Source organism: Podarcis filfolensis, assembly GCF_964270895.1.
Source record: "Podarcis filfolensis genome assembly, chromosome: 14".
In the NCBI taxonomy this organism is placed as follows: Eukaryota; Metazoa; Chordata; class Lepidosauria; order Squamata; family Lacertidae; genus Podarcis; species Podarcis filfolensis.
In genome coordinates, this window is record NC_139616.1 from 30226323 (window position 1) to 30252172 (window position 25850).

Here is a 25850-nt window from a genome sequence, read left to right on the forward strand (position 1 = left end):
TAAATAAAAAGCCTTTACATGTTCCCTGAATGCAGGAAAGGAGGGAGATTGCCTTGGAAAGGCATTTCATAGTCAGGATGCCAGCACACAAATGAGACACGTGTGTGTGTATGTGTAAAAACTATCCTACTGTAAGAAGGAAGGTAAATTTAACTTTTGTTGCTCACCCACTTTTGCCTTTGGACCCACCCACCATGGGCACATGGCCCTCAGAAGGTTGCTCAGAAGGGAATGCGGCCCTTAGGATGATAAAGTTTCCCTTCCCCTCCACATTGTTTGGTCTGTACAGCTCGTGGCTCCCCAAGGCTCATGAGCCAAAGCCACTGTTTAAATAGCACCAAATGGAAGATTTATTCTGAAGGTCTGCATAAATGTTTTTGTAGCCTGCTCAACTGCAGCTCAGAATCATTGTACAAATAATTTATTTTTGTATGATAACCAGCCTCTTTTTAAATTGCATTTTTATAACGCAAGCCAAATTATAATGGTGGTTTTTTATGCTTTTGTTTTCAGATTGTGAACACAGTCTCTCCAGATGCTCTGGCTGACTTACTTGCCAGAGAGGGATTTCTCAATGACAAGCCTTTCTTGACTGCTGTCTTACGGAACTATAAGCAGAATGGAGCCTTTATTGATAAATTTAACCAGAAAAATGTTACTGTAAGTGGGAAAAAATGACAGAAATAGTTTCTTTTCTTTTTTAAATCCACACTGAAGAAAGGAGGAGATATAGCAGGTGTGGAGAACCTTTGTCCTCCAGATGTTGCTGAACTCCAACTCCCATCATGCCTGCCCATTGGACATTCTTGCTTGGGCTGCTGGGAGTTGGAGTTCAGCAACATCCGGAGGGCCAGAGATTCCCCACACCTGGGATATAGAAACATACAGGAAAAATGCAACTCTCATATTTTAAAACTGTTTGGACATAATGTTTTTACTTTTATGTAGGATAAGAACACCCAAATTGCTATGTAGGATAAGATACACCCCAAAACTTTAGTCCTTCTGCTTATGGACATAGAAAGGAAGAGGAGGGTTGTGCCCAGGTGGTGCAGAGGAGTGTTGGGAAATGGGATTTCCTCTGAGAGAGGTCAGATATGGATCTGAGCAGCAGAAGATGTTGGGGGCTTGCAAAAGGTATCTCTGGGTTTAAGCTGGGCTCTTGGGCCTCCAAGCTTGGATCCTGGATGATGGTTTCCAGCAGGACCACTGTAAGATAGGATGCTGGACCAGATGGGTCATTGGCCTCTTCTGATGTTCTTATGATTCTGAGCCTGACATTTGCCATTCAATGGCACCTCTCAGGTGGGCGCCGTTGCCATTATAAGAGAACAAGGGAGGTGTTCATGGTGAGTTCCGGGATCTCTTTTTCTAGAAAATAACATTGCATATAAGTTTCAACCACACTATTGTACAAGCTTTGGACAAGCTCTGAAGCTCATGAAATCAAGCTAATGACAAAATGTGAGACTGGGGTTATATTGGAACGGAATGTACTCTTCTCATTCAGGTGGAGTTTGAAAGTTCATCCTCCTGTATGTTCTACCTCTCACTTTCTAGCAGATCCAGGCTTTGCATCACCTGATTTCTAACGCTCACAAATTATTTTTGTGGCCTTCCTTTGGCAGGGCATCCTTCCAAATGACACCAAGGCAGCTCTCTTGGCTGGTGTGTGGCCGACTGTAGTTTCCGGCAGCAACAACACAGAAGTGGACATGTGGCTCAGTGGCCGCCTGGCTCCCTACTTCATGTTCCTCGATGGTGACCTGCTCAATGCAAGTGAGACCATGAATACCAGCTGTGTGTCGTTCCGTAAAATGTAAGAGTTCTTGTTTCCGATTTGGGCATGTGTGTGCAGAGGTGGATTGAGAGGTCTCACTGGGCGTGGAGCCTTGAGGGCTCCACAGGGGGCTCCACAACTATGATGCAGAATGAAAGACAAGAGGCGGGCGGGGGGTGGATTGTGGTGTCACACAGGGCACTGCTGAAATTTGAGAGCTTAAGGTCTGCCACTGGTGTCTCTGTGTCATAACGGAGAGCAGTTAGTGCACGAGAGTTTCAGATTCAGATTTCATTGAGCTGTGAAACAGCCTCCAGCTTGGGCAAGTCTTATCACTTAACCTGTTTTGTAAGGCTGTTATGAAGGCAGAGGAGAATTGTATCGTAGTGCTTTGGAATTCTTCGCCTTCACATTCTTGAAGCATCTTACTTTAAAAAAGTGAAGGTTGGCAGAGCAAGAGGGGCAGGCTTTTGTAGCCAGGTTCAAAGGCTTGGTTCTGAATATATTCAAAATGAAATTACATATTTCTGTTGAGCTCATGCTATTATTAATAATGGGACATGGGTGGTGCTGTGGGTTAAACCACAGAGCCTAGGGCTTGCCAATCAGAAGATCGAATCCCCGCGACGGGGTGAGCTCCCGTTGCTCGGTCCCCGCTCCTGCCAACCTAGCAGTTCGAAAGCACGTCAAAGTGCAAGTAGATAAATAGGTACCGCTCTGGTGGGAAGGTAAACGACGTTTCCATGCACTGCTCTGGTTCGCCAGAAGCGGCTTAGTCATGCTGGCCAAAGGACCCGGAAGCTGTGCGCCGGCTCCCACAGCCAATAAAGCGAGATGAGCGCCGCAACCCCAGAGTCGTTCGCGACTGGACCTAATGGTCAGGGGTCCCTTTACCTTATTATTAATAACAACAATGAATTTATTACCTGTCCTTCACCAGCAGGTTCCAGGGTGGGTTATGTCAATTTAACATTCAAAATTAAAAACAGTTAAAACAGATTACAATCACAGGAATAGCGTGGGCCCTGAAAACACACATCTCAGGTGCCAAAGGCCAGTGTAAAGAGGTGAATATTCAGCATTTGCTGAAGGTTGTATAGTGAATAAGCCAGATACATCTCTGAAGAGGGAATTCAACAACTTAGGGGCTGCCACAAATAATGCCCTCTCCTGCCTCTCTCCCAAATGTCTGGGGGGAGATGCAACTACCAAGAGGGCCCCCTCTGATGACCTTAACACCTGAGACAGTCTGTAGGGAAGGAGGTAGTCTTTCAAATATTGCGGCCTAAATTTGGCATCCTCAAATGGATCTTCTCAACAATGGATCTTCTTGGTTTCTCCTGGCGGCCACACAAGGCAATTCGCCCCACTCATAGGTCTGAACTGCAAAGCGAAGAAACAAGAAAGTTTTATTTGTCTGTCTCAACTTCCATTGTTTCTGTCTGCAGTGTGCAGAAGCTGAACAAAAATACAGGCATGTCCCAAGATAAGGAGGAAGAAGTGTACTATTCCATCAAAGCTTACCTGGCAGGTAAGTCAATATCCAGGCTAGAGCCACAGAAAGATGAAGCTGCTTTCACAACCTAGTATAGAACTGTGGCTGCTCTTTACTGAGCACCCATTCTGATTTGTTTGCACCCCTCCACATGTTAAAGAACCTCTGAAATGGATTTGTGTGTCTTCTAATTTTGTCAGCAGAGTACAAGTTGTCCTGTCATTCCCTCTTCAAAAGGGACCTTTACCTTCCCTCACAGCTTATCCCCATTCTATAGCTTGCATTTTTACTTCAAGCAGTGAGAACGTTAGAACATTGTGTTGCATTGCAGCCAGTTGCTCAGAGGGGCTTGCAGCAGGTGTTAGGTGATCAAATGCAAAAAAGCAGGGATTAGCAGTGGACCTGGTATATATGAGAGACATTTGAGGCCTTGCTCCATTTTGAGAACCTTCATTGATCTATGTCGCAGCTGCCCAAGTGAAGCCCCGCTGCTACAATCCCAGTGATAAAGAGACATCGGATTGGCTTGTCACATATCTTGGGAATTACATCCGTTACAGCAATGCCAGGGACATGCGTTTACTCACAAACAACAATGCAACCATAGTAAGTATTTCTGCTGGATTTGCTTTCGGTGCAGATATTATCTGGAGATAATGTGGTGGTGCTGATCGAGTCCTCAATGGAAAATGATGGAAAATTCACTGGAAACTGGAAGTAGAATAACGAGCTCTGAAACTGGCTTCTATTATGCCACAACCACCTTGGAGTGTACGGAGTGTTAGAGGAGGGGTAGTAACTCTGGTGGGGGCACGTTGTGCTCCTTCTGGGATAGTTTGCCCACCTTTGGTCTCCACCTTGCACCCAGCTCTCACCTGTGGCCAGCATGCAACAGTGGCCACACCCCAGGAACAGCTTTGACTGGCTAGCTAAACCAGGTGAGGGTAGCCGATGGATCTCAAACCCTCGGTGAGTTAGAGACTTCCCCTGCACGCTAAGAAAGGTTCTGGTGGATTGAGCGGATGAGACCAATTGTGGGTCCAATGGCCAAGAATGTGATTTCTGCACATGCTGTAGAGGGAAGTTAGGGGCAGATGAAGCTCATCAACCTGGGAAGGCAGACCATCTAGGAGAAGGAAAACTCTGACCCAAAACCACTGCTGCCTTGTGGGATATCTTTGGGAGAAGGGAGTAAACCCTACACAAATCTGGCATGGAGTCTGCAAGGCAGTTGTACACCTCCTCCCAGCAACTCCTGCAGCCAAGTTGGTGCCAGCCCAGGACCTCCATACACACTGTTGAGGCTCCCACCCTGGAGAGGTCACTTTGGTGCTGCTAAGACAGCAGTTTGGCTTCACCCCCAGAAGCGTACTCCATTGTCTCTCAAGACAGACGGATGCAAAGGGATTAGGAGTAAGCAGTGGCATGCAGTCAGTGGACTAGGGGGATTAGGCTAGTCCCCTAAATGTTCTGGGTAAATTGGAGTATTAAAGTACAGTCATACATTGGAATTCGAACGGAATCTGTTCCGGAAGTCCGTTCCACTTATGAAATGTTCGGAAACCAAGGCATGGCTTCCGATTGGTTTCTGATTGCGCAGGCGCACCGGAAACAATAACGAAAGCTGCGCCAGATGTTCAGCTTCCCAAAAAATGTTTGAAAACCGGAACACTCACTTCCAGTTTTTGCTCGTTCAGGAGCCGGGATGTTCAACTTCCAAGGCGTTTGGGAGCCGAGGTATGACTGTATTAAAGCCTGACACCTCCTTCCCAAAGCCCAAGAAGCTTCTGCCTGGCTTAGAGAGGGAGGTGCGATGCTCATGTGTATTGGTGATGCCCTCCCATCACCCTTGCAAGCTGGTGCCTCTGGCCCTAACTGTGCCCCTAGGAAAAATTTCACCACATGCCATTGGGAGGAAGGAGGGCAAAAAGCAAACCCAGACATTAGATGTTCATTACAAAGATCTCATAAGGACCAGCTAGAATGGAAAAGCTCCAAGGAGAGGAGGAGCCAAAAGCCACCGGGCCAGTGGAGTGGCCCTGCTTTCCTTCTGCTGCAGCTTGTAGGAATAGCTGCTGAGAGACACTGAGGGGAGGGCTTTGCTTGAGTTGACTTCTCTTGCAGAGCGGCTGTAAGCCAGACATCAATGATGGCTGCCAGGTGACAGATGTTGAGCAGAAGGGGTTGCACCCAATGCTAGTCCTACTTATAGTAGCTCCATTGAAATTAATGGATGTGGTGAGCTTAAAGGTAAAGGGACCCCTGACCATTAAGTCCAGTCACAAACGACTCTGGGGTTGCGGCGCTCATCTCGCTTTATTGGCCGAGGGAGCCGGCGTACAGCTTCCGGGTCATGTGGCCAGCATGACTAAGCCGCTTCTGGCAAACCAGAGCAGCGCACAGAAACGCTGTTTATCTTCCTGCCAGAGCGGTACCTATTTATCTACTTGCACTTTGACATGCTTTTGAACTGCTAGGTTGGCAGGAGCAGGGACCGAGCAATGGGAGCTCACCCCGTCGCGGGGATTCGAACCGCCGACCTTCTGATCGGCAAGTCCTAGGCTCTGTGGTTTAACCCACAGCGCCATCCGCGTCCCTAGTGGTGAACTTAGGTTCATTCATTTCAATGGGTCTGTTCTGAGTTGGGATGTCAGAGAATTCTAACAGGAATGGGAGTGGAAATTGCCAATGTTTGTTCATTCCTCCCATGTCTGGAATGGAAATCAATCCAGGGAATATGATTGACATTTGCAGCTGTTGCTGCTTTCAGTTCACAAATGGTGCATAATTGATTGTGCATCCCACTTTGCACTGCGTTTCCCCATGCAAGCACTTACATGGCTGTGTCTTTTCCTAGTTCCAAGATATTGCCTTCAACCCAGACAACCTGGTGCTCATCAACAGGAACAGGCTCCGTAAAGACTTGGCAGAGATGTATGCTGAGGCCCTCTTTGCCGTCGATTCTGATTTCAATCTTGACAGGTAGGTGTGGGAGCGACTGTTTATGAAGTGGCTAAAAGAGCCATTGGCCAATCTGGGGCCCTCCAAATGTTTTGGACCACATCTAGGCATGGGGGAGAAATTCAGTTCAGTTTGCATTCAGAAGTGAATGTACCCAAATTTGCACTTCCTGAAAAAGGATGTGAAATGAAACACAGGCCATCCTTCAAAATTTGCACATTTCCAAACTTTTCAGTACAGTTCTCAAACTGAGTCATGTGTACAAAAATACATATTATAGATAAAGGCTGCATAAAAACGTGCCTTTTAGTAAAAAAATGTAAGCATACAAAGATGTGTTATATGAGGGGAAATTGCTTGCATTTGGGCAAATTGGCATAAAAATGTGAACCATAATAAATCAATGACTTCTGCCCTTTCCCATGCACATTCACTCTATGTGCTTAGAACATCTGCTCAGGCTAATAAAAACCCTGTTGCTATAGCACATCAAGCTCTGGTTGATTTTGAGAATCTTCTGTTCTGCCTCAACTGGATTGGCATCACTGGTGCATCTCGTTCTCAGCGAGTTAGCAAAGGGCTCCGACTTAATATAATAAGTCACCAAAATATCATGTGTGAAGAAGCAAGAAACTAACACACCACCCACTTTCCTCCCAAGTCTTCCAGACCAGCTCATTTGCTTTGCTAGACGTTCAACCCAAATCTCCAGCCTTAGCTCTGACAAGGCCATGAACCTCATTGCGCAGGTCAACCGCTACTGCAACTCCTCTCTGCCGTCGGCATCTGACCGCCAGGTGAGATCCCTCCAAATTTTGTGCTTGCACGTTACACGTTTAGGATGCATTCAGACATGGGGAATATTCTGCTAGTTTTCCTGATTATAATGCTAGCATTTCTGTCCCGTTTTCTAACAGTCCTGGCGCACTGCCGTGACAGCTGTGTTTTGGGACTGTTCCCTTTCCATTGATGTATCTGCATGTCATACTAAATTTCATTCATGTCAGTGGGCATGGTGTGCCACAACAACAAACGTCATTGGACAGCATATTGCATCTATTCCCCCATGAAAATAGCAGGAAAGAAACATATGCTGGTATACCACCCTAGATTCCATCACTGTGCTCCCATGGTTTTCGGGGTCAAGGGGGGCTGCAAACAGATTTTTTTTGGGAAGCAATTAACACAGAAATGAGTGCAAAATATGCAATATATTTTGCTAGTTTTACGGAAGTGGCTTTTACATTGCATGAAAGCTCAACTATAATGGGGAAATTATCAGTAAGGAAAATGGGAAATGGAATAAACTGCTATGTGAATGCATTCTTAGTGCTGTAAACTTGTAAGACAGTAATCCTTACTGAACACATCAAGATATACTCCTGAGTAAATGTGCTTAGGATTGTGCCATCATAGACATGAAGGTGGGGATTCTTGGTACAGAGAGCACCAGATGGATTTGGAGACTAAACATCCCAAAGGTTTACTTCCCCAAATACTTTTAAATTATATGTATTCATTTCTGGGCTCGGAAGAGGGTGATGAGCTGACTTTCATGGTCCTAGCCCAAGCCATGACTCTCTCCTACCCATAACATCTTATGGTGGGAGAGGTCACACTTCCCATTCCAAAGTCAGATTTAGTAAAGACCTCCAGAAACTGGTATTCTGGACGCAGGAATCAGAACAACAAAAGGTGCATTGTTTTCTTTAACTTCACAATACAGGTAATTGATGCTGTGATAGCTACACAGTAGACTTAAACTGGATTAATAACAATTGCTTCTTCCAAGTGAATCCTGGAAATAGCAGTTATTTGAAGGGAAAAGAGAATGCTCAGCAACTACTCCCAGAATTATTTGTAGGATAGCATTACATTTACATCGGTCCTTTATACCTGAAGGAGCGTCTCCACCCCCATCGTTCTGCCCGGACACTGAGGTCCAGCGCCGAGGGCCTTCTGGTGGTTTCCTCACTGTGAGAAGTGAGATTACAGGGAACCAGGCAGAGGGCCTTCTCGGTAGTGGCGCCTGCCCTGTGGAATGCCCTCCCAGCAGGCAGTAAGGCAGTAAACAACTATTTTACTTTTAAAAGACAACTGAAGGCGGCTTTGTTTAGGGAAGTTTTTAATGTCTGACGCTGTATTGTTTTTAATATTCAGTTGGAAGCTGCCCAGAGTGACTGGGGAAACCCAGCCAGATGGGCGGGGTATAAATAATAAATTATTATATTATATATTATTATTATTATTATTATTATTATTATTATTATTATTATTACAATTATTCTACTGAGATCCATGTGATTCTATACTATGTGCCTGAAAATGCATTAAAGCATGGAATCTTGGTAACATTATGCCATGTAGAACTTAATTATGCAAAAAATAAGAGGCATCACTGTCATTTCCATTTAGCAGATAGGAAAACTAAGGCTGAGAATCAGAGAGTCTTGGACAAGATTAACCACTGAATCAAAGGCTGAGTCAGGATCTGAACACAGCTGTCTCAGGATCATGTCTGCAGACACTGAATCTGAAAATTTTCATGTTGGAAAAGCCAAAACAGTGGCTGCATTTGCACGGACTTTTCCCTGAATGCATTTTGCATTCAAGAAGTTCCCAATCCTTAATTATATTTGTCTCCCTTTCCCAGCTTGCTACAAGTCTTGTTGCACAAGTCAAGACATTTGACAGGCAGACTCTGGTGGCCTTGGGGCAGCAGGCCATGGGGCTGACCACTGGTCAGATTTCAAATCTGACGCCGCAAGATCTGGTGGACCCCCAGGTCTTGGAATCACTTGGGCACGTCAATGGCTGGAACAGGGGACAGTCCCAAGGGCTGGTGAACAAGATCCTACGCAGCGACTTCATGGTAAGCTATCTGACACCCATCTCATTTGGTTGACTTTTGGAAAGAGCTGCAAATATCACCATACTAGGCCAGTCCAAGGGGGCATCTAGTCCACCTGCCTCTTTCCAGTTCTGGACAGCCAAAGACCTGTTGAATCTGGCATCCTGTTCTCATGGACAAGGAACATTCCCAGCCCTACTTGTAGATATCAGGGGTTGAACCCAGGACATTCTGCTTGCAGCTCAGGTGCCTTACTGCTGAGCTACTGCCTTACCCCAAAGTAAAGGCACAGCAGCTGTGGCAGTGGTGCAGTTTGGGCTCAGAGGGGTGTGGCAAAAGAATGACCAAAGTTGTTGGTGTTAAGAAGGGCATCATCTTGCACAGTGACCCCTGAAACCCGAGAACTGACATTGCAGGACAGTGTGATCCTCTCTGAAGCTCCCACCTTCCTCCTCTTTCCTTCTTCCTGCAGCTGGATACCGCTGAGAAGTTTGAGAGACTTGGCACCCTGGCACAAGGGTTGCCCAGCAGCAGCTTTGACTCAATCTCAGCAGATTTGGCAATTCAGCTGGCAAAGAATGCCGCCTTCTTGAGTGCTCTCAGGCAAGGCTCCGAACACTTAAGGAAGGCCTTTGTTAGCAAGGTAAATGGGCTTAAGGGCACAGGAACAACCTTTGTAAATGTGTTGGGGTTTTTTGGAAGTGTCTTAGCTTAGGGGTTGGTTACTTACAGTTTTCCAAAATCCAGCAAAGAAATAAAATTTATCCATCTGAATATACTTTGCAGATCAGGGAAATCTAAACATTAGTACCGTTTTTACTGCTTCTGCCAGCTGTGGGGCATAGAAAGGTTTTGTGTAGAGCCTTGCAATCTAATAGGCCCAATAACTGGAAGCCTGCTCTTTCCCTCAATGAGATTTCATCCGGCAAGACCCAAACATTTCTTCAAAGTCACAAGGACTAGAAACTTGTGCTCTGCTTTAAATGACAGCTGGGATTCTCAGGCTTCAGAAGCCCATACCTTTGACCAAATTCCTTGTTTTGCATAAGCCTACCAGTAGATAAAATAGCAGGCTGCAGTAGGAAGCTATTCAGTTATTTGGGGCAGAGCGATAATGCTCATATCATTAGATATGGGGTAGTCAACATTTTTATACCTACCACCCACTAATGCATCTTCCTTCAGGGTAAAATTTCCTTACTGCCCACCAGTGCTAGATGGAAGGAGGGTTCAGCTTGTGCCGTAGAACCCCCTACTGCCCACCCCGAATCCTGAAACACCCACTAGTGTGCGGTAGGGACCAGGTTGACAACCCCTGTATTAGATAATCCTTCCCCAACCTCTTGCTCGCCATATGTTTTGGACTACAATTCCCCTTAGCCCCCATCCCCATGACCATTTTGGACTACAGCTATCATTAGCAAATCCATTTTGACTTTATCTCCCATCAGCCCCTGTGCTTGCTGAGACTTATGGGACTTGTAGTCCAAAACATTTGAAGGGCACTAGAATGGAGCAAAGCCGCATAAGATAAGCCATATTGGGGAACTCTGATTTGGTTCTATGACCTTTCCCTCAACCTTGTAGATCCTCTCAAACTCGTCCTCCCTCAGTGACATTCTGAATAACGTCCCAGATGATTTAGTGGACCAAGTCCCAAATTCGCTACTGGTGATTCGAGGCAAGATCCCAGATCTCCACAAAATCAATGAGAAACAATGGTCCCCACAGCAGGTAACGACTCTGGTTTTTCTCTTGAACCCTGTTTGCCTTGGAGGTGGAGTGTGGCAATTTGAGCCTGGACAGGCCTGCTCTGCCATCTTGCTTCTTCCTTGCTACTGAATTGACCCCTCTCTTTGTTCTAGGCATCTGTTCTGTTTGGAGATGTGCTGTCCAGCACGGATAATTACACAGAGTGAGTTGTGGGCCCACAGTGGTGCAGGAGTGGGGATACCCCTAGCCAGAATTATCTTAAAAAACAATTGTCCAGCATTTGACAACCTTTCCATTGGCTCCATGGATTTGAAGCCCTCTCCCTGGCTTAATCGAATTCGATTTAATTCTCCATACTAGACATTTTCATTTTCAGCATCATTATTTATTTGATTTGTATACGACCCTTCATCTGAAGATCACAGGGAGGTTCACAACATAAAAATGAGAACACAAAATACATTACGAAAAAGCAAAAAGCAAACCAATTACCCTCCTCTTCCCACAAACACATTTAAAAAGCCATAGATTGTTTAATCAACCCAAGGCCTGGTTATAGAGAATTGTTTTCTCCTGGCGCCTAATATATATATATAATAAAGGCACCTAGTGAAATATGGTTGAGTTTTAAAATTTATACAGCGGTTGATGGTGAAAAAAGTACAAAACCTCAAAGTGGTTTGCCTAAAAAGGTAAAATGATAAAATTATCAATAGGAAAAATTAACACCGGAATTTTAAGATGTTCAAAATGTTAAAATAAGAATAGATTAAAAACAGATTAAAACTTTGATTGGCTTTCTAAGCACCTGGGCATGTCCAAACAAGAATATTTTTAGCAGGTGCCAAAAAGAGTACAGCAGAGGCGCCTGCCTGATATCAATAGGCAGGGAGTTCCGAAGTGTAGAATCTGCCACACTAAAAGATGGCGTTCTTCCAAATGTGTTATGCGGCACCTGTAGAAGTGCCAATTCCGCCGATCAAAGCGGTTGAGTGGACAGATATGGGGTAAGGCGACCGCATAGGTAAACCGATCCCAAATTGTTAAGGGTTTTATATGCTAACAGTAACATCTTGAACTTGGCTTGGAAGCAAATTGGCAGCAAAAGACTAACGCACCTCTGTGGCTTCTAGGCTTTCGGCATTCATCCTGCAAGGCTTCCAGTGTAATGTTGCCACCAAACTGACACCCGCACAGCTGTCCTCTTTGGTCCAAGAAGTGAAGATTAAAAATGCCAACCTGAGTGAGGAACAGGTGAGAGATGCAGATGGGCTGCAAATGGGGCTGGATTGAGGACTCTTGCCCTCACTTCCCCTCAATCATAGGATTCAGGCAGGATGGTGCTGGTATGAGACAGGGGCCAAAGGAGTGCCAGGCTGGATTAGTATGCTAGGGTGCTTTCTTGGCTGCTTCTGAATTTGGGGTCCTGTGCAAAGGAGGCCAGGAGAGCTCTCTTGTAAGACAGGGGTCACCAGTAGTGAGGTCAGAGAATTCCTCCCAAGACAGAAATAGGAGTGGAAATTACTGATGTTTGTTTATGCATCCTGTGTCCAGAACCAAAATCAATCCAGCAAATATGATTGGTGTTCACTGTTGTTGTTGCTTCTGGTTTGCAAACAACACACACTTACGTCCCCCGCATTTGCATTGTGTTTCCTTTGCATTAAAATTAATGGGGCAGGATATTATAACGACAACACAATGAATTACCTAAGTTATGTAATTTCATCAGAGGTGACAGCAAGATGAAAAACATAGTTTTGGGCAGAATACGAACTGCAGCAGAATGGAAGCAGTGCTGCACGGGGTGAAAAGAAGGCTATAGAGAATGGTGCCGCCTTATACTTACCAGCCTTATAGGCCTGCGGGTACATTTGAATTTTTGAGAGAGTGTCGTGGAACAGGTGGCACCCCCCCTTGGGTGACTTCTTTCCCTCAGATCGGCCCTCCCTGCGAGATTCAGAGAGAGAGAAAGTGCACACCCAGACACCCAGTTTGCTTTTTCAAGCTTGATGTTGCACTGATCAGGGAATGGATAGGGAGGTGAGATCCAGCTTTTGTTTCATGAAGGATGTAAGGGGAGTAATTCTGGCTCTCTTCCCATCAGCTCTCCTGCATGGCAAAACTTCTCTCCAGAAACAACCAGGCAGCAAATTTCACCAGTTACCCACCTGATGTGCTGCTTTTCTTTCCGTGAGTAGCTCTGAGGAATTGTCTTCTCTGAGGAATTAAGTCAAGGGTCAGGAACTTTGTTTTGCTTTGTTTAGCTCTCTCACCAACTGTTGAAAGCACATTGAAAGCATATGGCTTTCTCCAAAGAACTTCAGTTCACCTCTCACAAAGCTACGATTCCCAGCAGCCTTGACAAACAACACTTCCTGGAATTCTTTAGAGCAGCACATGTGCTTTAAATGTATTAGGTGGTTGTGCTCATTCTCCAGACCTATCACTCAACACCAGTTGCTAGAAATCACAGGAGGGAGGGAAGAGTAGCCCTTGTGCTTGAATCCTATTTGCGGGTTTCCCACTTGGGCATCTAGTTGGCCACTGTGAGGACAGGATGCTGGACTAGATAGGCCATTGGCCGGATCCAGCAAGCTCTTCTTATGTTATTACTCCTCCTGTATGCCAATTTTAACATTATAGGACTCTCCTTCCCTGCCCCAAAGAACACAAAGATGAAAAATAACATTTAGGCTATCATTTTAGAACTTACATCGTAAGTTGAACAGAATCCATTCCGGAAGTCCGTTTGACTTCCAAAATATTTTGAAACCAAGGCGTGGCTTCCGATTGGCTGCAGGAAGCTCCTGCAGCCAATTGGAAGCCACGGAAGCCATGCCAGACGTTCGGGTTCCAAAGAACGTTTGCAAACTGGAACACTCATTTCGGGTTTGTGGTGTTTGGGAGCCAAAACAGACAAGTACCAAGGCTTTCGACAACCAAGGTATGACTGTAGTTAAAAGCTGGATATGGAGGAGTGGAAGCATCTGTAGTGCCAAACCTTTCCTGCACTCCTGCCCTGCCTCTCAAATAACGAATATTCACGTATCTTCCAGTCTCAACAAAATAAATCACCAGAACTGTGAAGCGTTTTACACCCTGGCTTCCCAAGGGAATCTAACTCTGCTGGCCAACGGATCAACCCAAAGGAACAAACTCTTGGAGAATGCATTGAGTTGCTTTGTGAGTGACGCTCTTTCCTTATGCCTTGTGGGGGGCAGCTGTCCCTATTTTCAAGTGGGAGTCAATCACATGCTGGCAAATTCAGGAGGCCACAATGAAAGTGATGGAGAAGGTGGCTGGGAAACACACAGGATAACACTTGATTTAACACAATGTCATCTAACCTCCCCAGAACCAAATAAGAAGGGATGTTGAGCCAAGACATTTTGGCACCTGAGGGAGACCCCAGCATGGCATCCCCCTCCCTGCCAGGGAAGAATGGGCGAGGGAAGATCTATATCAGGAGCAAGCGAGGGAAATAAAGATCTACATTGGGATCTGCTGCCCCTGTGGATCCTGGCCTCATGGGTGGCTGCCCCTGGTCCTGCCATTGCTGGAATGAACACTAGCAATTGTAAGAGCAAAATGGGCTTGTTCCTTCTTTGGTCCTAATATTAAATATTTCACCAGAGAGTGGCGAATACCTCGCTCAGCAAAGAGCAGCTGCGGAAGCTTGGAGCCCTCATGTGTGACATGGATGCAGCCACCATTTTGGACTCTGACCCCACGGTCCTGGAGAACCTGAAACTGTGTCCTGATCTCACAGCTGCCCAGAGGATTGCCTTAAATGTGCTTCTGAGCAGTGGGAAGACTTCGCAAGGGTGAGCAACAGGGACAGACAAACGTTTCTGGTTTATCACATGTTTTGCATGTGATGTGGGAGAAATTCCCTTTGGGGGTTCAGTATGGAGGCTCACATGAAATACCTAGTTAAGGTAAAGGTAAAGGGACCCCTGATCATTAGGTCCAGTTGTGACTGACTCTGGGGTTGCGGCGCTCATCTCGCTTTATTGGCCAAGGGAGCCGGCGTACAGCTTCCGGGTCATGTGGCTAGCATGACTAAGCCACTTCTGGCGAACCAGAGCAGTGCACGGAAACGCCGTTTACCTTCCCGCCGGAGCGGTACCTATTTATCTACTTGCACTTTGACGTGCTTTCGAACTGCTAGGTGTGCAGGAGCAGGGACCGACCAACGGGAGCTCACCCCGTCACGGGGATTCGAACCACTGACCTTCTGATTGGCAAGTCCTAGGCTCTGTGGTTTAACCCACAGCGCCACCCTGAAATACCTAGTTAGTCAGGCTTTATTCAGTAATGTATGACAGGACAGAGTCCAAAAGAGCCTGTCAGAGCATTCCATTTGCACATGCCCTGTATAGGAAAAATGCACCATCTTGGTTGTATCATCTTCCAGCCAACCATCTGCTGCCACCCGAACACTTCAGCCAACTCTTCAGCCAACCATAGTCCTTGAAAGCATGGACTTTCTTGAGAGCCTTCCCTGCACTTTATCTGGGAGGTGTTTTTCACTCTAGCATATCAGTTCAGCAAAAGAGGTGGGTCCATCTAGGTTGGTGAAGGCTATCTCTGATTGTGCTGTGCTGACTGTTGCCTTCTGGGAGTTGTAGTCCGAAAACAACTAGAGGGTGGCAGGTTGGTCCAAGGATGCCATAAAGCAACTGAGGATTTTATGTCTCCATGTGACACAGGGCGCCTGCATCTTGGGATGATGGAACCCTGGAATATCTCGGGCCCCTTGCTTTGTACATAAACCGTACCACGTGGGACGCCATTAACAAGGTAGGGGGAGCAGAAGAGTCCCAGGCTTCACATGTTGTTTTTATACCCCCCCTCCCGTAACTCCTTAAGCTTTGCCATTGATGTACAGATTTGGGTGGATCTCCTTTTTTTTTTTTACACAGGAAGAGAGACTGATCTTCTTCAGGAAGGTGGCAGATCTGTTTGACAGCCAAAGTGCTTCACAGAAAGCGAAAACAATCCATTTCTTAAAGTCGCTTGGATCGAAACCTGCTTCCCCTCCTCGGACTAGACGAGCACCAGAAAGTAAGAGAGAGAGAGAGAAAAGAAGAAGCTAGTTTATTGTGCATATCTGTATATCTCTATCTCATTGTGAGATTGGAGGTAGGTAGGTTATATGCCTGAGCCCCTCTCTAATTCCTGGATCCAGCCTGAAATCAGTTCCTGGAATAGCCAGGCTAGCTTCCTAGTGAGGTAATGGTATGAGTCACTAAGGTAACTAAGGAAATGGCTCAGTGCCAAAGTCATTTAGAAAGACAGCGGCCAGAGTTGAGGTGTGTGAGGGAGAAGTTAGAAGCAGGAAGTAGACTGGGCAGCTGAGAGACAGGTAAAGGTAAAAGGACCCCAGATCATTAGGTCCGGTTGTGGCTGACTCTGGGGTTGCGGCGCTCATCTCACTTTATTGGCCGAGGGAGCCGGCGTACAGCGTCCGGGTCATGTGGCCAGCATGACTAAGCTGCTTCTGGCGAACCAGAGCAGTGCACGGAAACGCCTTTTACCTTCCCGCCGGAGCCGTACCTGTTTATCTACTTGCACTTTGACGTGCTTTCGAACTGCTAGGTTGGCAGGAGCAGAGACCGAGCAACAGGAGCTCACCCTGTTGCGGGGATTCGAACCGCTGACCTTCTGATTGGCAAGCCCTAGGCTCTGTGGTTTAACCCACAGCACCGCCCGTGTCCCCTGAGAGACAGAACCATGCCTAATTTCTGTTGGATCCAAGGCTGTGGCTATGGGAGAAGCAAGACCCTCTTGGGGTGTTAATGCTGTGAGCCCCTCCATCATAGTCTCAGGCTGTCTATATGTGTCAATAAACCATATATCCTAAATACCCCACAGTCTCCACATTCTGAGGTTGAAAAATGTCTGACTGTGGAAGAGAAGCTCTATGTTGTATGACAGCCCTAGGTTAAGACATTTGTTTTATGTGGCAATTGTTTTAAAGTTGTATGTTTGGTGCATGGTAACAATTTGTATTAAAAGTCACAGGCTTTCTTGACTATTGATGGAGAGAGAGGGGGGGGGAGCCAAAGAGACGGGTGATGGTTTCCCATAATTGCCAAGTTTGCAAGGTCATTCCCTTCCTGTGAAATTCTGCCAACAGCTTGCCGGTCCACTCCAGTCACAACCAGCTCACTGGAAGACCCACTCTTCATCGTCCACTATGACAGCGCCCAGCAGTTTGATGCCTGCCTGAGCAATGAGGTTTTGAAAGCCAACTTGGTCCCACTGCTTGAGCAGCCACTTCCGAACGACTACTTGACAGTAATTAAAAGGAAGCTGGACGAGGTAACTGAAGGGCCATTGATGTATCTGTGCACCGCAGCCTTTGCTCAATGATGCTGTGGCAATTTTAGGGCAGCCAGGTTGCTCTGGTTGTGGTGCCCTCACTACAATTGATCCAAATGTACCTTTTTCCTATCCAAGGAGGAGCTCAGAAAGAAGCTGGCTGTGCAAATTTGAAGCAGAAGAAGCTGGCTGTGCATGCCGCTGATTGGCTGCCACAGAAATGTCTGCAGCCTTTGCCTTACTGATGTTGGTCAAGGGTGATGGGTTTTCTAGTGAACAAGGTTGCTTGCTCCACAACTAATGGACTTCCTACCCTCTTTATTAGATCTACCCGGATGGGATTCCAGAGGACCACCTGAAGCTTCTTGGCTTCCTTTCGCGCCTGTACAGCGCAGATGAGATTGGCAGGTGGAATATCACCTCCAGTGACACACTTGCCGCTTTGCTCAGCCGAAATAATGGGGCCTGGGAGATGGCTCAGGTAACATATATAAATGGGGGACGGGTGAACTCATTAAAGTCCAGTCGGTCCAGATTCTTCTTTTTAAAATGAATTCATTTTTATCGGTTTTCATAACAGGTAAAACTGTACGACTACGGTAACAATAAAAGGCAACCTTCCCCAGAATAGCTCCCAAATCTGCATGCCACTATGTCTGTCCCATCACAGGAACATAGGGGCATTGGTCCACCTATCTCTGTACTGCCTACACGGACTGGCAGCAGGTCTCTGGACTTTCAGGCAGGGGGCATTCCCAGCCCTAGCTGGAGATGCCAGGGATTGAACCTGGGACGTTCTGCTTGCAAGGCAGATGCTCTGCCACTTAGCTAGGGTCCTTCTCCACCCCATTTCCATGTGAATTTTAAGGAAATCCTTAAAATATCTGTGCAGAAGGAAAGAGCATAGTGCCCCTGCAATGTATCCAGTGGGGAGTATTGCTCTAACTCTTGCAACTACTAAGGTCTTCTTAACAGAAATGATGGTTTGAAGGAGCATGACTTTTGAAACACAGACTTCTCTTATTAACTCATGAGCTTTGCTCATAACAAACTAAACTCTGGTTTTACAGTCAGGGAAGGAAAGGAAGAATGAAGCAGGAGAGCCCAGTTGCTTTTACTTTTCATACTAGTCAATGGGAGTTACAGAAAAAGCTACCTCCTTATCTTAGGTCTTTCACCTTGTCAGTTCACATCACGACCTTAAAGGAATAGCAGAATAGTTTCAATGCCACCAAACTCAGTCTGCTCTCAGCCAACCACCGCCTTCCTTCCTTCCTTCCTTCCTTCCTTCCTTCCTTCCTTCCTTCCTTCCTTCCTTCCTTCCTTCCTTCCTTCCCCTGCCTGCCTGCCTGCCTGCCTGCCTGCCTGCCAGGCTCCTCCGCCCTCCTTAGCCTCAGAGTTGCCGCTTGCATAACTCAGCAGAGAGGAAGCCAAGGACAAAACTAGAATTGGTTAGCTCTGCCTGTCATTGGCTCTGGCGCCACCTACTGATGGCCTCCTGCCTTGCATCCTACCAGCCCCAATGGGCACCAGCCAAAACTGGTTCCTAGATGATGCAGATACATAAGGAATTACTCTAGCTGCTGGAGCAAACTTTTCACATTGCCTGCTGCAGTCCTACAGCACCGTTGGATGTCAGAGCTAGATGTGCCACCACAGGTGACCCAGTGTGTCACTGTTCATGTCCTGAAACTGAACTCTTCATCTTGCAGCTCAGGCGACTGGTGTCAAGATATATGGAAGAAGGGGGCACCCTCACGGGCCCATTACTTGACATGCTGGAGGGGAAATACCTCTGCTTTTTGGACGAAGATCAGCTGAAGCAAATAAACCCAGAAGCAATTCGGTAGGATGCTGCCTTGGGTGGGGCAGGGGGCTTTACTGCTAGAAACAGATATGGAAAGTTCTGACTCAGAGCCCAGGGTATTTCTTTGCCTGGATGAGAGCATTCCCCACAACTATGGCTTCAAGCAATTGGCATTTGCAAGCTTCTCTGCCTCCAACCATGAAGGCAGAACATACCTCCATCATGGGTAGCAGCCACTGACAGAACTGTCATTAAAATGCCAAACCAAATTTCTTCTCCATCAGTTCCCTTGTTAATCTCACTGCCAACTATGTGATAAAATGCACCCCTATGGAGCCATTTCATGCCATCCCAGCCATGTGAGATTTTCTCAGCAGAGAGACTCCTGTGTGACTGAGACAGTGTTTCAATGACCCAAAGTTCTGGCCAGGGGCTGACAATGTAGGTCTTCCCAATGGAATTGGCACCTTGCCAGACCCCAGGGTGCCACCTTCATAGGTGAGACCCAAGTTGCCAGCCCTTCTACTCAGGCATGTGGTTTGAGCATCTCGGCAAGCACAAGGGGGCTGCTCCTGGAAAATGGGCAAAGGTTTCAAGGTCCCTTGAACCAGCTATTATTTTGTGTCAGCAGCTAAGTTGCCTCCCAAGTAGATTGAAGCTTTTAAGCAGTTGTTGTCTCCAATCTCACCCCCTGTATTTTGCTTTGTGCAGGCATGCTGAGAAGTTAGATATTTCTTCCTGTTCCCAAGGCAAAAAAGACATCCTTTATGAAAAAGCACGCACGGCCTTTGCCAGCCAAAATGGAACCAGTGCATATTATCCCCTAATTCAGCCATATCTAGGTGGGTACCTTAATTTCCCCGCAACATTTTACTCCATTCCACCATAGGCAACGAAGGTGCTTCCAGATGAACCTTCCCCTCCATAATTAAGGGAGTGCTTTCTTACATTTCTTAGAATCTGGACTACCTTTCTCTGAAATGGGTGCATTCCCAGTTTTTCTCAGATGTTGCCCCATTTTTATTTTAAAGGCAGCTTCTTCTTCTTTTAAGTGGTTTTGGGGTTTCCATCCCACCTTGTTAAATATATGAGCTGCTCTGTTTCCCATTTCCTTTTCCTTTCCCCTTTTTAAGGTGGAGCTCCTGCTGAGGACCTGAAAAGACTGGCTGGATCTCAGGTTGCGATGGATATTGCCACATTTGTTAATCTGAAGCCAGAAGAGCTACAGGTGAGTTGCTGCAGTTGGCTGAACTGTGTGGATTCTAAAGGCAGCCTTGGGCAAGACATGGCCACATCAACATTTCCCATCCATACCATCAGTTAGGAAGTTTAAGCCAAAATGTGGAACTATCTGCCAGACCAACCTTCCCCATACTGGTGCCTTCTGGATGTTTTAGGACTACAGCTCCCCATCAACCCCAGCCAGCACAAGCTGATGGGAATTGTAGTCTAAAATGGTCATGCTGGCTGGGGCTGATGGGAATTGTAGCCCAAGACATCTGGAAGACACCAAGTTGATGAAGGCTGTGCTAGACTCTTACAAGTGTAAAAACATTACGGTGTTATTTATTTATTAATTAAATTTGTGTACTGTCCTTCATATTATGAACTCGGGGTGGTTCACAGAGTATAAAAACACAAAATAAAAATACAAAATACATAATAAAAACAAGAACAAACCAAACCAACCCCCCCTCCCACAAACACATTTAAAAGGACAATTAAGCAGAATTAACCATTATTTATCCGTTTCAGGGAACACTGTAGGGGGTGGGTGAGGAATAATTTCATGATATGGGGTGCAGGGTCTCTAACAGAGGATTCTCATTCTCACGCCACCCTCATCAAACTGTAATAGGAGATGCTACGATAATAGAAGAGTATTGGAACTGATGCTGGCTTGTAGTGTAGACCCAGGGTTGCATTTCTAATGCTTTTAAAGTGGAGAGAAGCAAGAGCAGACTAGAAAGGTCATTTTCTGGGGGAATCATAATTAAAACACAGGGACCTGCCCGAATGAGCAAAGGTATCACAAATGTATTGCAGAAACTGAGCGTCCAGGATGTGAAAGGGTTGCTTGGTGTAAATTTGCCTGATTTGAAAGAAGTTGAGAATGATCCTTCGGTAGCCCTGTGGATCAAGAGCCATTTTCAGTCTGAACTGGACACTCTTGAGATTGGTCTGAGAGGAGGGATGACCTCTCTGTCCTCCACAGCAACCAGCATCACAGTAGCAGATGCCTCCGAGTCTACAACACCCATTGACACTCCAACAGCTGATCCTCCTACTGCTCCCAGTACGGGATCAACCTCATTTGCCACAAGTGACTCAGTGACCTCTGGTGACAATATAGCAGTGTTCTCCAGCAGCAGTGCTGCTATGCAACCCCTTTCAACACCACTCTTTGAAACCAGCACTGCGGCCAATGAAACCTCTTTTGCCTCCACCAACATCACCCACACAAGGGTCGCCATAGATCCCAGAGTTGCTTTCTCCACCCAAGTCCCAGCTATCTCATCCAGTGTCACAGCTACTTCAGATGATACCATCAGTGGAACATCGGCCCCTCCCACAGCAAGAGATGTCAACACAACTACCTCTGGCAGAGGTTCAGCAGATTCCAGCGACACCGGAACTGATAGCACGACTTTTCCTACCATCCCGATAGACTCCACCATTGCAGTTTCCACCAAAATAATGGCTACCTCCTCCAATGTCACAACTGCCTCAAATGATACTGTCAGTGGAATACCTGACCCTACCTCTGCAACAGGCATCAACGTGACTGCCAACACCACACCTGCCTCCAACTCCACCACAATCAGTGATACAAGTCTTCCTACCACTGCAGTGGACACAAATCTGACTGCCTCCACCAACACCACACCAGCCTCTGACACCACTGCGATCAACGATACAAGTCTCCCTACCACTGCAATGGAGACCAACCTGACTGCCGCCACCAACACCACACCAATCTCCAACTCCACCACGATCAATGATACAAGTCTCCCTACCACTGCAATGGAGACCAACCTGACTGCCGCCACCAACACCACACCAGTCTCCAACTCCACCACGATCAATGATACAAGTCTTCCTACCACTGCAATGGAGACCAATCTGAGTGCCGCCATCAACACCACACCAGCGTCTGACACCACCACGATCAATGATACAAGTCTCCCTATCACTGCAATGGAGACCAATCTGACTGCCGCCATCAACACCACACCAGCCTCCGACACCACCACGATCAACGATACAGGTCTCCTTACCTCTGTCACCAATGTGACTACTGTCATCAGTGCAACTGTTTCCTACACACCTGCCATCAGCACAAACCACACTCATAGTGCAAATGCAACCACAGTTGGCACCAGCAATGGAACTTCCGCTATGCCTGGCATGACTGCTACATCTTCTGAAAGGCCTTCAGCACCACCTAAGCCCATGCCAAATGCCACAACCCCAGCACCTCTCAGTGCTGCCACAAAAATGAAGGAAACGATGTCAACTGCTTCAAGCAAGACTACCGTTCATGTCCCAGAAACATCCCCTAAGACAGGAGTCTCACTAGGGCCCGTCTCACCTCAAACCACAAGGAGAGCCACCAGCAGAACACCTTCGAGAACGAAACCACCATTGCAGCCAACACCCAATGGCTACATCAATCTTCAGCCGCTACGTGGTAAGTGCCTGTGATTTAAGTATCTGCTAAATATCTATCATGTCTAAGGGCAGGGAATCTCTACCTTAATAGCACCTTCATGGTGGAATGACCTCTGTGAAGGGACTAGACTGACTTATCGGGGGGAAACAATGTTCTAAATTATGAGGAAGGGCCATGGCTCAGTGGTAGAGCATCTGCTTTGTATGCAGAAAGTCCCACACTCAATTCCCGGAATCTCCAGTTAGAGCTCAGTATGTCCAATGCCTAACACTCTGGAATGCCGCTGCCAATCATTGTAGGCAATACTGAGCTGGATGGTCTGATGTGGTGCAAGGCAGCTTTCCTTCCACTGAAAAGGCTGTGGCTGAACAGACTTACCTAACAACACCAGGCATATTAGCAGGGGAGGGTGAGAAAGTGCATTCAAGTTCATTCAAAATTTGATGTACATCATCTTTCACAGAACAGCTCTTGTGTTCTGAAAACAACAGCCCTTAAGGCTACATATGTGATATTTGGCCCAGAAAAGGTGGATTTGGTTCCCCTCCGAGGCCTAGTGGGTCTATGGAGGCTCCTCCAAAGTGTCTGAAGCTTAGAACAAAACCCTAGGGTATGGAAATCTGATCTCTATTTTGTACATTATTTTTTGCATAATCCATGGTGAGGAAAGGGCATTTACAGTGTAGAATTTCCAGTCCTCTAGCAAATCTGAGGATCTTGAATGCAAAAACAACAGTGGCTCATTTGAATTACCCCTCTGCTTTCTCCATCCAGGATCATCTTCCAGCTTAACCTCCACCTGTCTTCTTCTGACATTGTCCCTTGTGGTTGGAATCCCACTTCAGAGGAGGCTTCTCTGAGGGTATTTTTGCTTCCTCGCACCTCCCGGCAGTAACTGGGGACGGCAAAGGCAAGAGCTTTGAAGTTCTACAAGGGGAGCCGTTTGGAACCCATGGATCAAACGCCAATGCTCTCTGGACTGTGGGTCTCTTCTGACTTTTATGTGCATAGTAACTGCCCTGTGCCTAATGCAAATTTTGCCTGCTGCAAAGCTGCTGTGTTTCTCTCTACCCTCATTTTGTTATGGTGACACTTCCACACTCAAGGTAGTGCTGAGATCCAGCACCGTCTTTCCTGTCCTCTGTGCATGCTGAATCCTGGTCTGTTGAGCCTCCTGGAACAGCTGTGCTCCTGAATTCCTTTCTGGGCCTGTGTTAGTAACCAGAACTGCACCATCAGCACCTCAGGTTGGTTCCGAGCAAGGGGAAGCAAGAAGACTGGCTTTGCTCAGCCCACCCATCAGTCAGCTTGAAGAGTTGGGAACCTAGCAGAAAGCAAACCGCTTTCTCTTCCCCTTGGCTACTAGTCATGATGACTGTCTTCTGCTTCCACTGTTGGAGACAGCCTGCCTCTGAATACCAGTTGCTGCAAATCACATGTGGAGAGTGGACTCCTGTCTCACCCAGGCCCTGCTTGTGCTGGTTAAATGGCCAGGCTGTTCTATTCAGAGGCCCAGTTCTGTTTCATTCAGTTCACATTTAAAGGCAAACCTACTTAGTCTGCACTTTCTGAATCAATGCAAAAACTGAAACACAGCCATCCTTTGAAATTTGCACTTCTCTGAATTTTGCAATCTAGTGCTCCAACCGACTCACGTCTACAAAAATGCATCTATTTTGGATAACTGTGCATTAAAATGAAACTAATATTAAAAAAACGCATTGTATTAGGGAACATTGCTTGCAAAACATGTGCTTGAGTCAAAGATGCATAGAAAAATGTGTTTATTAGGATAAATGCACAAAGAGTACATTAGGGTTTTTTTTTTTAAAATGTCAAATTTTTGTAGAAATGTGGACGATTGAATTTAAGATTGAAAAAATGAGAACTGAGGGAACTCAAATTGACATGTCCCTTCTCAGTTCTTCCTTCCCTTTGTGGGCAGCCTACAGCCCAAGGTCTGAGTCCCATCCATCTATAATTACGCAACCTGAATTTTCTGGCATGTGACTGAACCTCATCCGAAAACAAAAACTGCTTGGAAGCATCCAGTGTCTTGAATGCTGGGGAAAGTTGATTATTGTGCAGCAGAGGCACTACCTTGAAAGGAAGGAGGCATCTTAATCCTATGTTAACCCTAAATAAGAACTCTGTATATTTTGTGCTATACTGCACATTAGCAATAGGTATTTTCATTGGACTTGGCTGTAGCATGTTGGCCAAAGTTTCAGGGAACATCAGGTACCAATCACCAAAACCAGAAGCTTGAGAAACTTGCAGTGGCTGATAATAAACAACAACAGATTTCTGCCCAACTGTTGAATTCAGAAGGTGGGAATACTGAGTGTGTCCTTATTCAAAACTGCCATGATCCAGATGTGACATTAGTCACATTGAAGAATGGGAGACAAATGTGATTTACCGTAGTTTGCATTTAAAGATGAAGCCACTTACTTTGCATTTTGCAAAACAATACGCGAACGGAAACTCAGCCATCCTTTGGAATTCACTTTTCCAGATTTTGCAAAGCGGTTTTCCAAGTAATATGTACAACGATGCATAAACAAGTGTAAAGTGCATAAATAAATATGCATATATTATCAAAAAATAACACGTGGAAATGCAAGGGGGAAATTGCTTTGCAAAAATGTGTATGTTCGTATAAATTAATATTACAATGCTGAAAAAATAATTGCAAACTGATATGGAAATGTGGGGAACAGAACTTGATTAGAAAAATGAGAAACTGATGGAATCCAAAATGACAGATATCACCCCTCCCTCTTTACCACTGAAAGAGTTTTAGGTTCTGATAGAAGTAATGGAAAGCTCACCTGAAGCTCTTAATTGATATAACCTCCAGACTCCATTGTATACCTCTCTAAATCTCATGCTCATTGATCTTAAAAGAGTCCAGCTGTTTCCCTTCTCCCTCCTAAATTGTTCAAGTTCCTTAATGTCACAAAGTTGCTTTCTGCGGAAATGACTTTCTGTTTAATTTCAATAACGTGTTAAAAAATAAATTAAAAAATTGGTTTAAATTTTGACCGGCTTTGATGTTTACACATTCCCCCCCCCCTTGGAATGCTGGGGTGAGAGGCAGAAGGGCTGGAGAGTGGGGGAAATAAATTGAATACATATATCAACACAGTTTTTGACACAATGTCTACCCAACCATGCAAACTGAGGCCCAAATGAACTTTAACAACCCCTAGTGGCTAAAATTAGAGTGAAGTGGGG

General features: G+C 46.1%; 1 protein-coding gene across 1 annotated transcript in view; it reads left to right on the top strand.

Annotated features, from left to right (window-relative positions):
* LOC310748814 (uncharacterized protein) overlaps positions 1 to 25607 on the top strand; it is a 48495-nt gene extending 22888 nt beyond the window's left edge. Inside the window, exons 11-33 of the mRNA XM_083584740.1 lie at positions 514 to 660; positions 1629 to 1819; positions 3229 to 3311; positions 3745 to 3881; positions 6133 to 6257; positions 6898 to 7033; positions 8890 to 9108; positions 9560 to 9730; positions 10675 to 10821; positions 10953 to 11002; positions 11934 to 12054; positions 12908 to 12993; positions 13860 to 13986; positions 14437 to 14627; positions 15516 to 15606; positions 15729 to 15870; positions 16946 to 17130; positions 17456 to 17611; positions 18843 to 18976; positions 19649 to 19779; positions 20071 to 20165; positions 20984 to 22628; positions 23385 to 25607. Of these exons, the coding sequence (XP_083440866.1) occupies positions 514 to 660; positions 1629 to 1819; positions 3229 to 3311; positions 3745 to 3881; positions 6133 to 6257; positions 6898 to 7033; positions 8890 to 9108; positions 9560 to 9730; positions 10675 to 10821; positions 10953 to 11002; positions 11934 to 12054; positions 12908 to 12993; positions 13860 to 13986; positions 14437 to 14627; positions 15516 to 15606; positions 15729 to 15870; positions 16946 to 17130; positions 17456 to 17611; positions 18843 to 18976; positions 19649 to 19779; positions 20071 to 20165; positions 20984 to 22628; positions 23385 to 23470 (4596 nt within the window). The 3' untranslated portion in view covers positions 23471 to 25607. The remainder of the gene's footprint in view (positions 1 to 513; positions 661 to 1628; positions 1820 to 3228; positions 3312 to 3744; positions 3882 to 6132; positions 6258 to 6897; positions 7034 to 8889; positions 9109 to 9559; positions 9731 to 10674; positions 10822 to 10952; positions 11003 to 11933; positions 12055 to 12907; positions 12994 to 13859; positions 13987 to 14436; positions 14628 to 15515; positions 15607 to 15728; positions 15871 to 16945; positions 17131 to 17455; positions 17612 to 18842; positions 18977 to 19648; positions 19780 to 20070; positions 20166 to 20983; positions 22629 to 23384) is intronic.
* Positions 25608 to 25850: the final 243 nt, after the last annotated feature.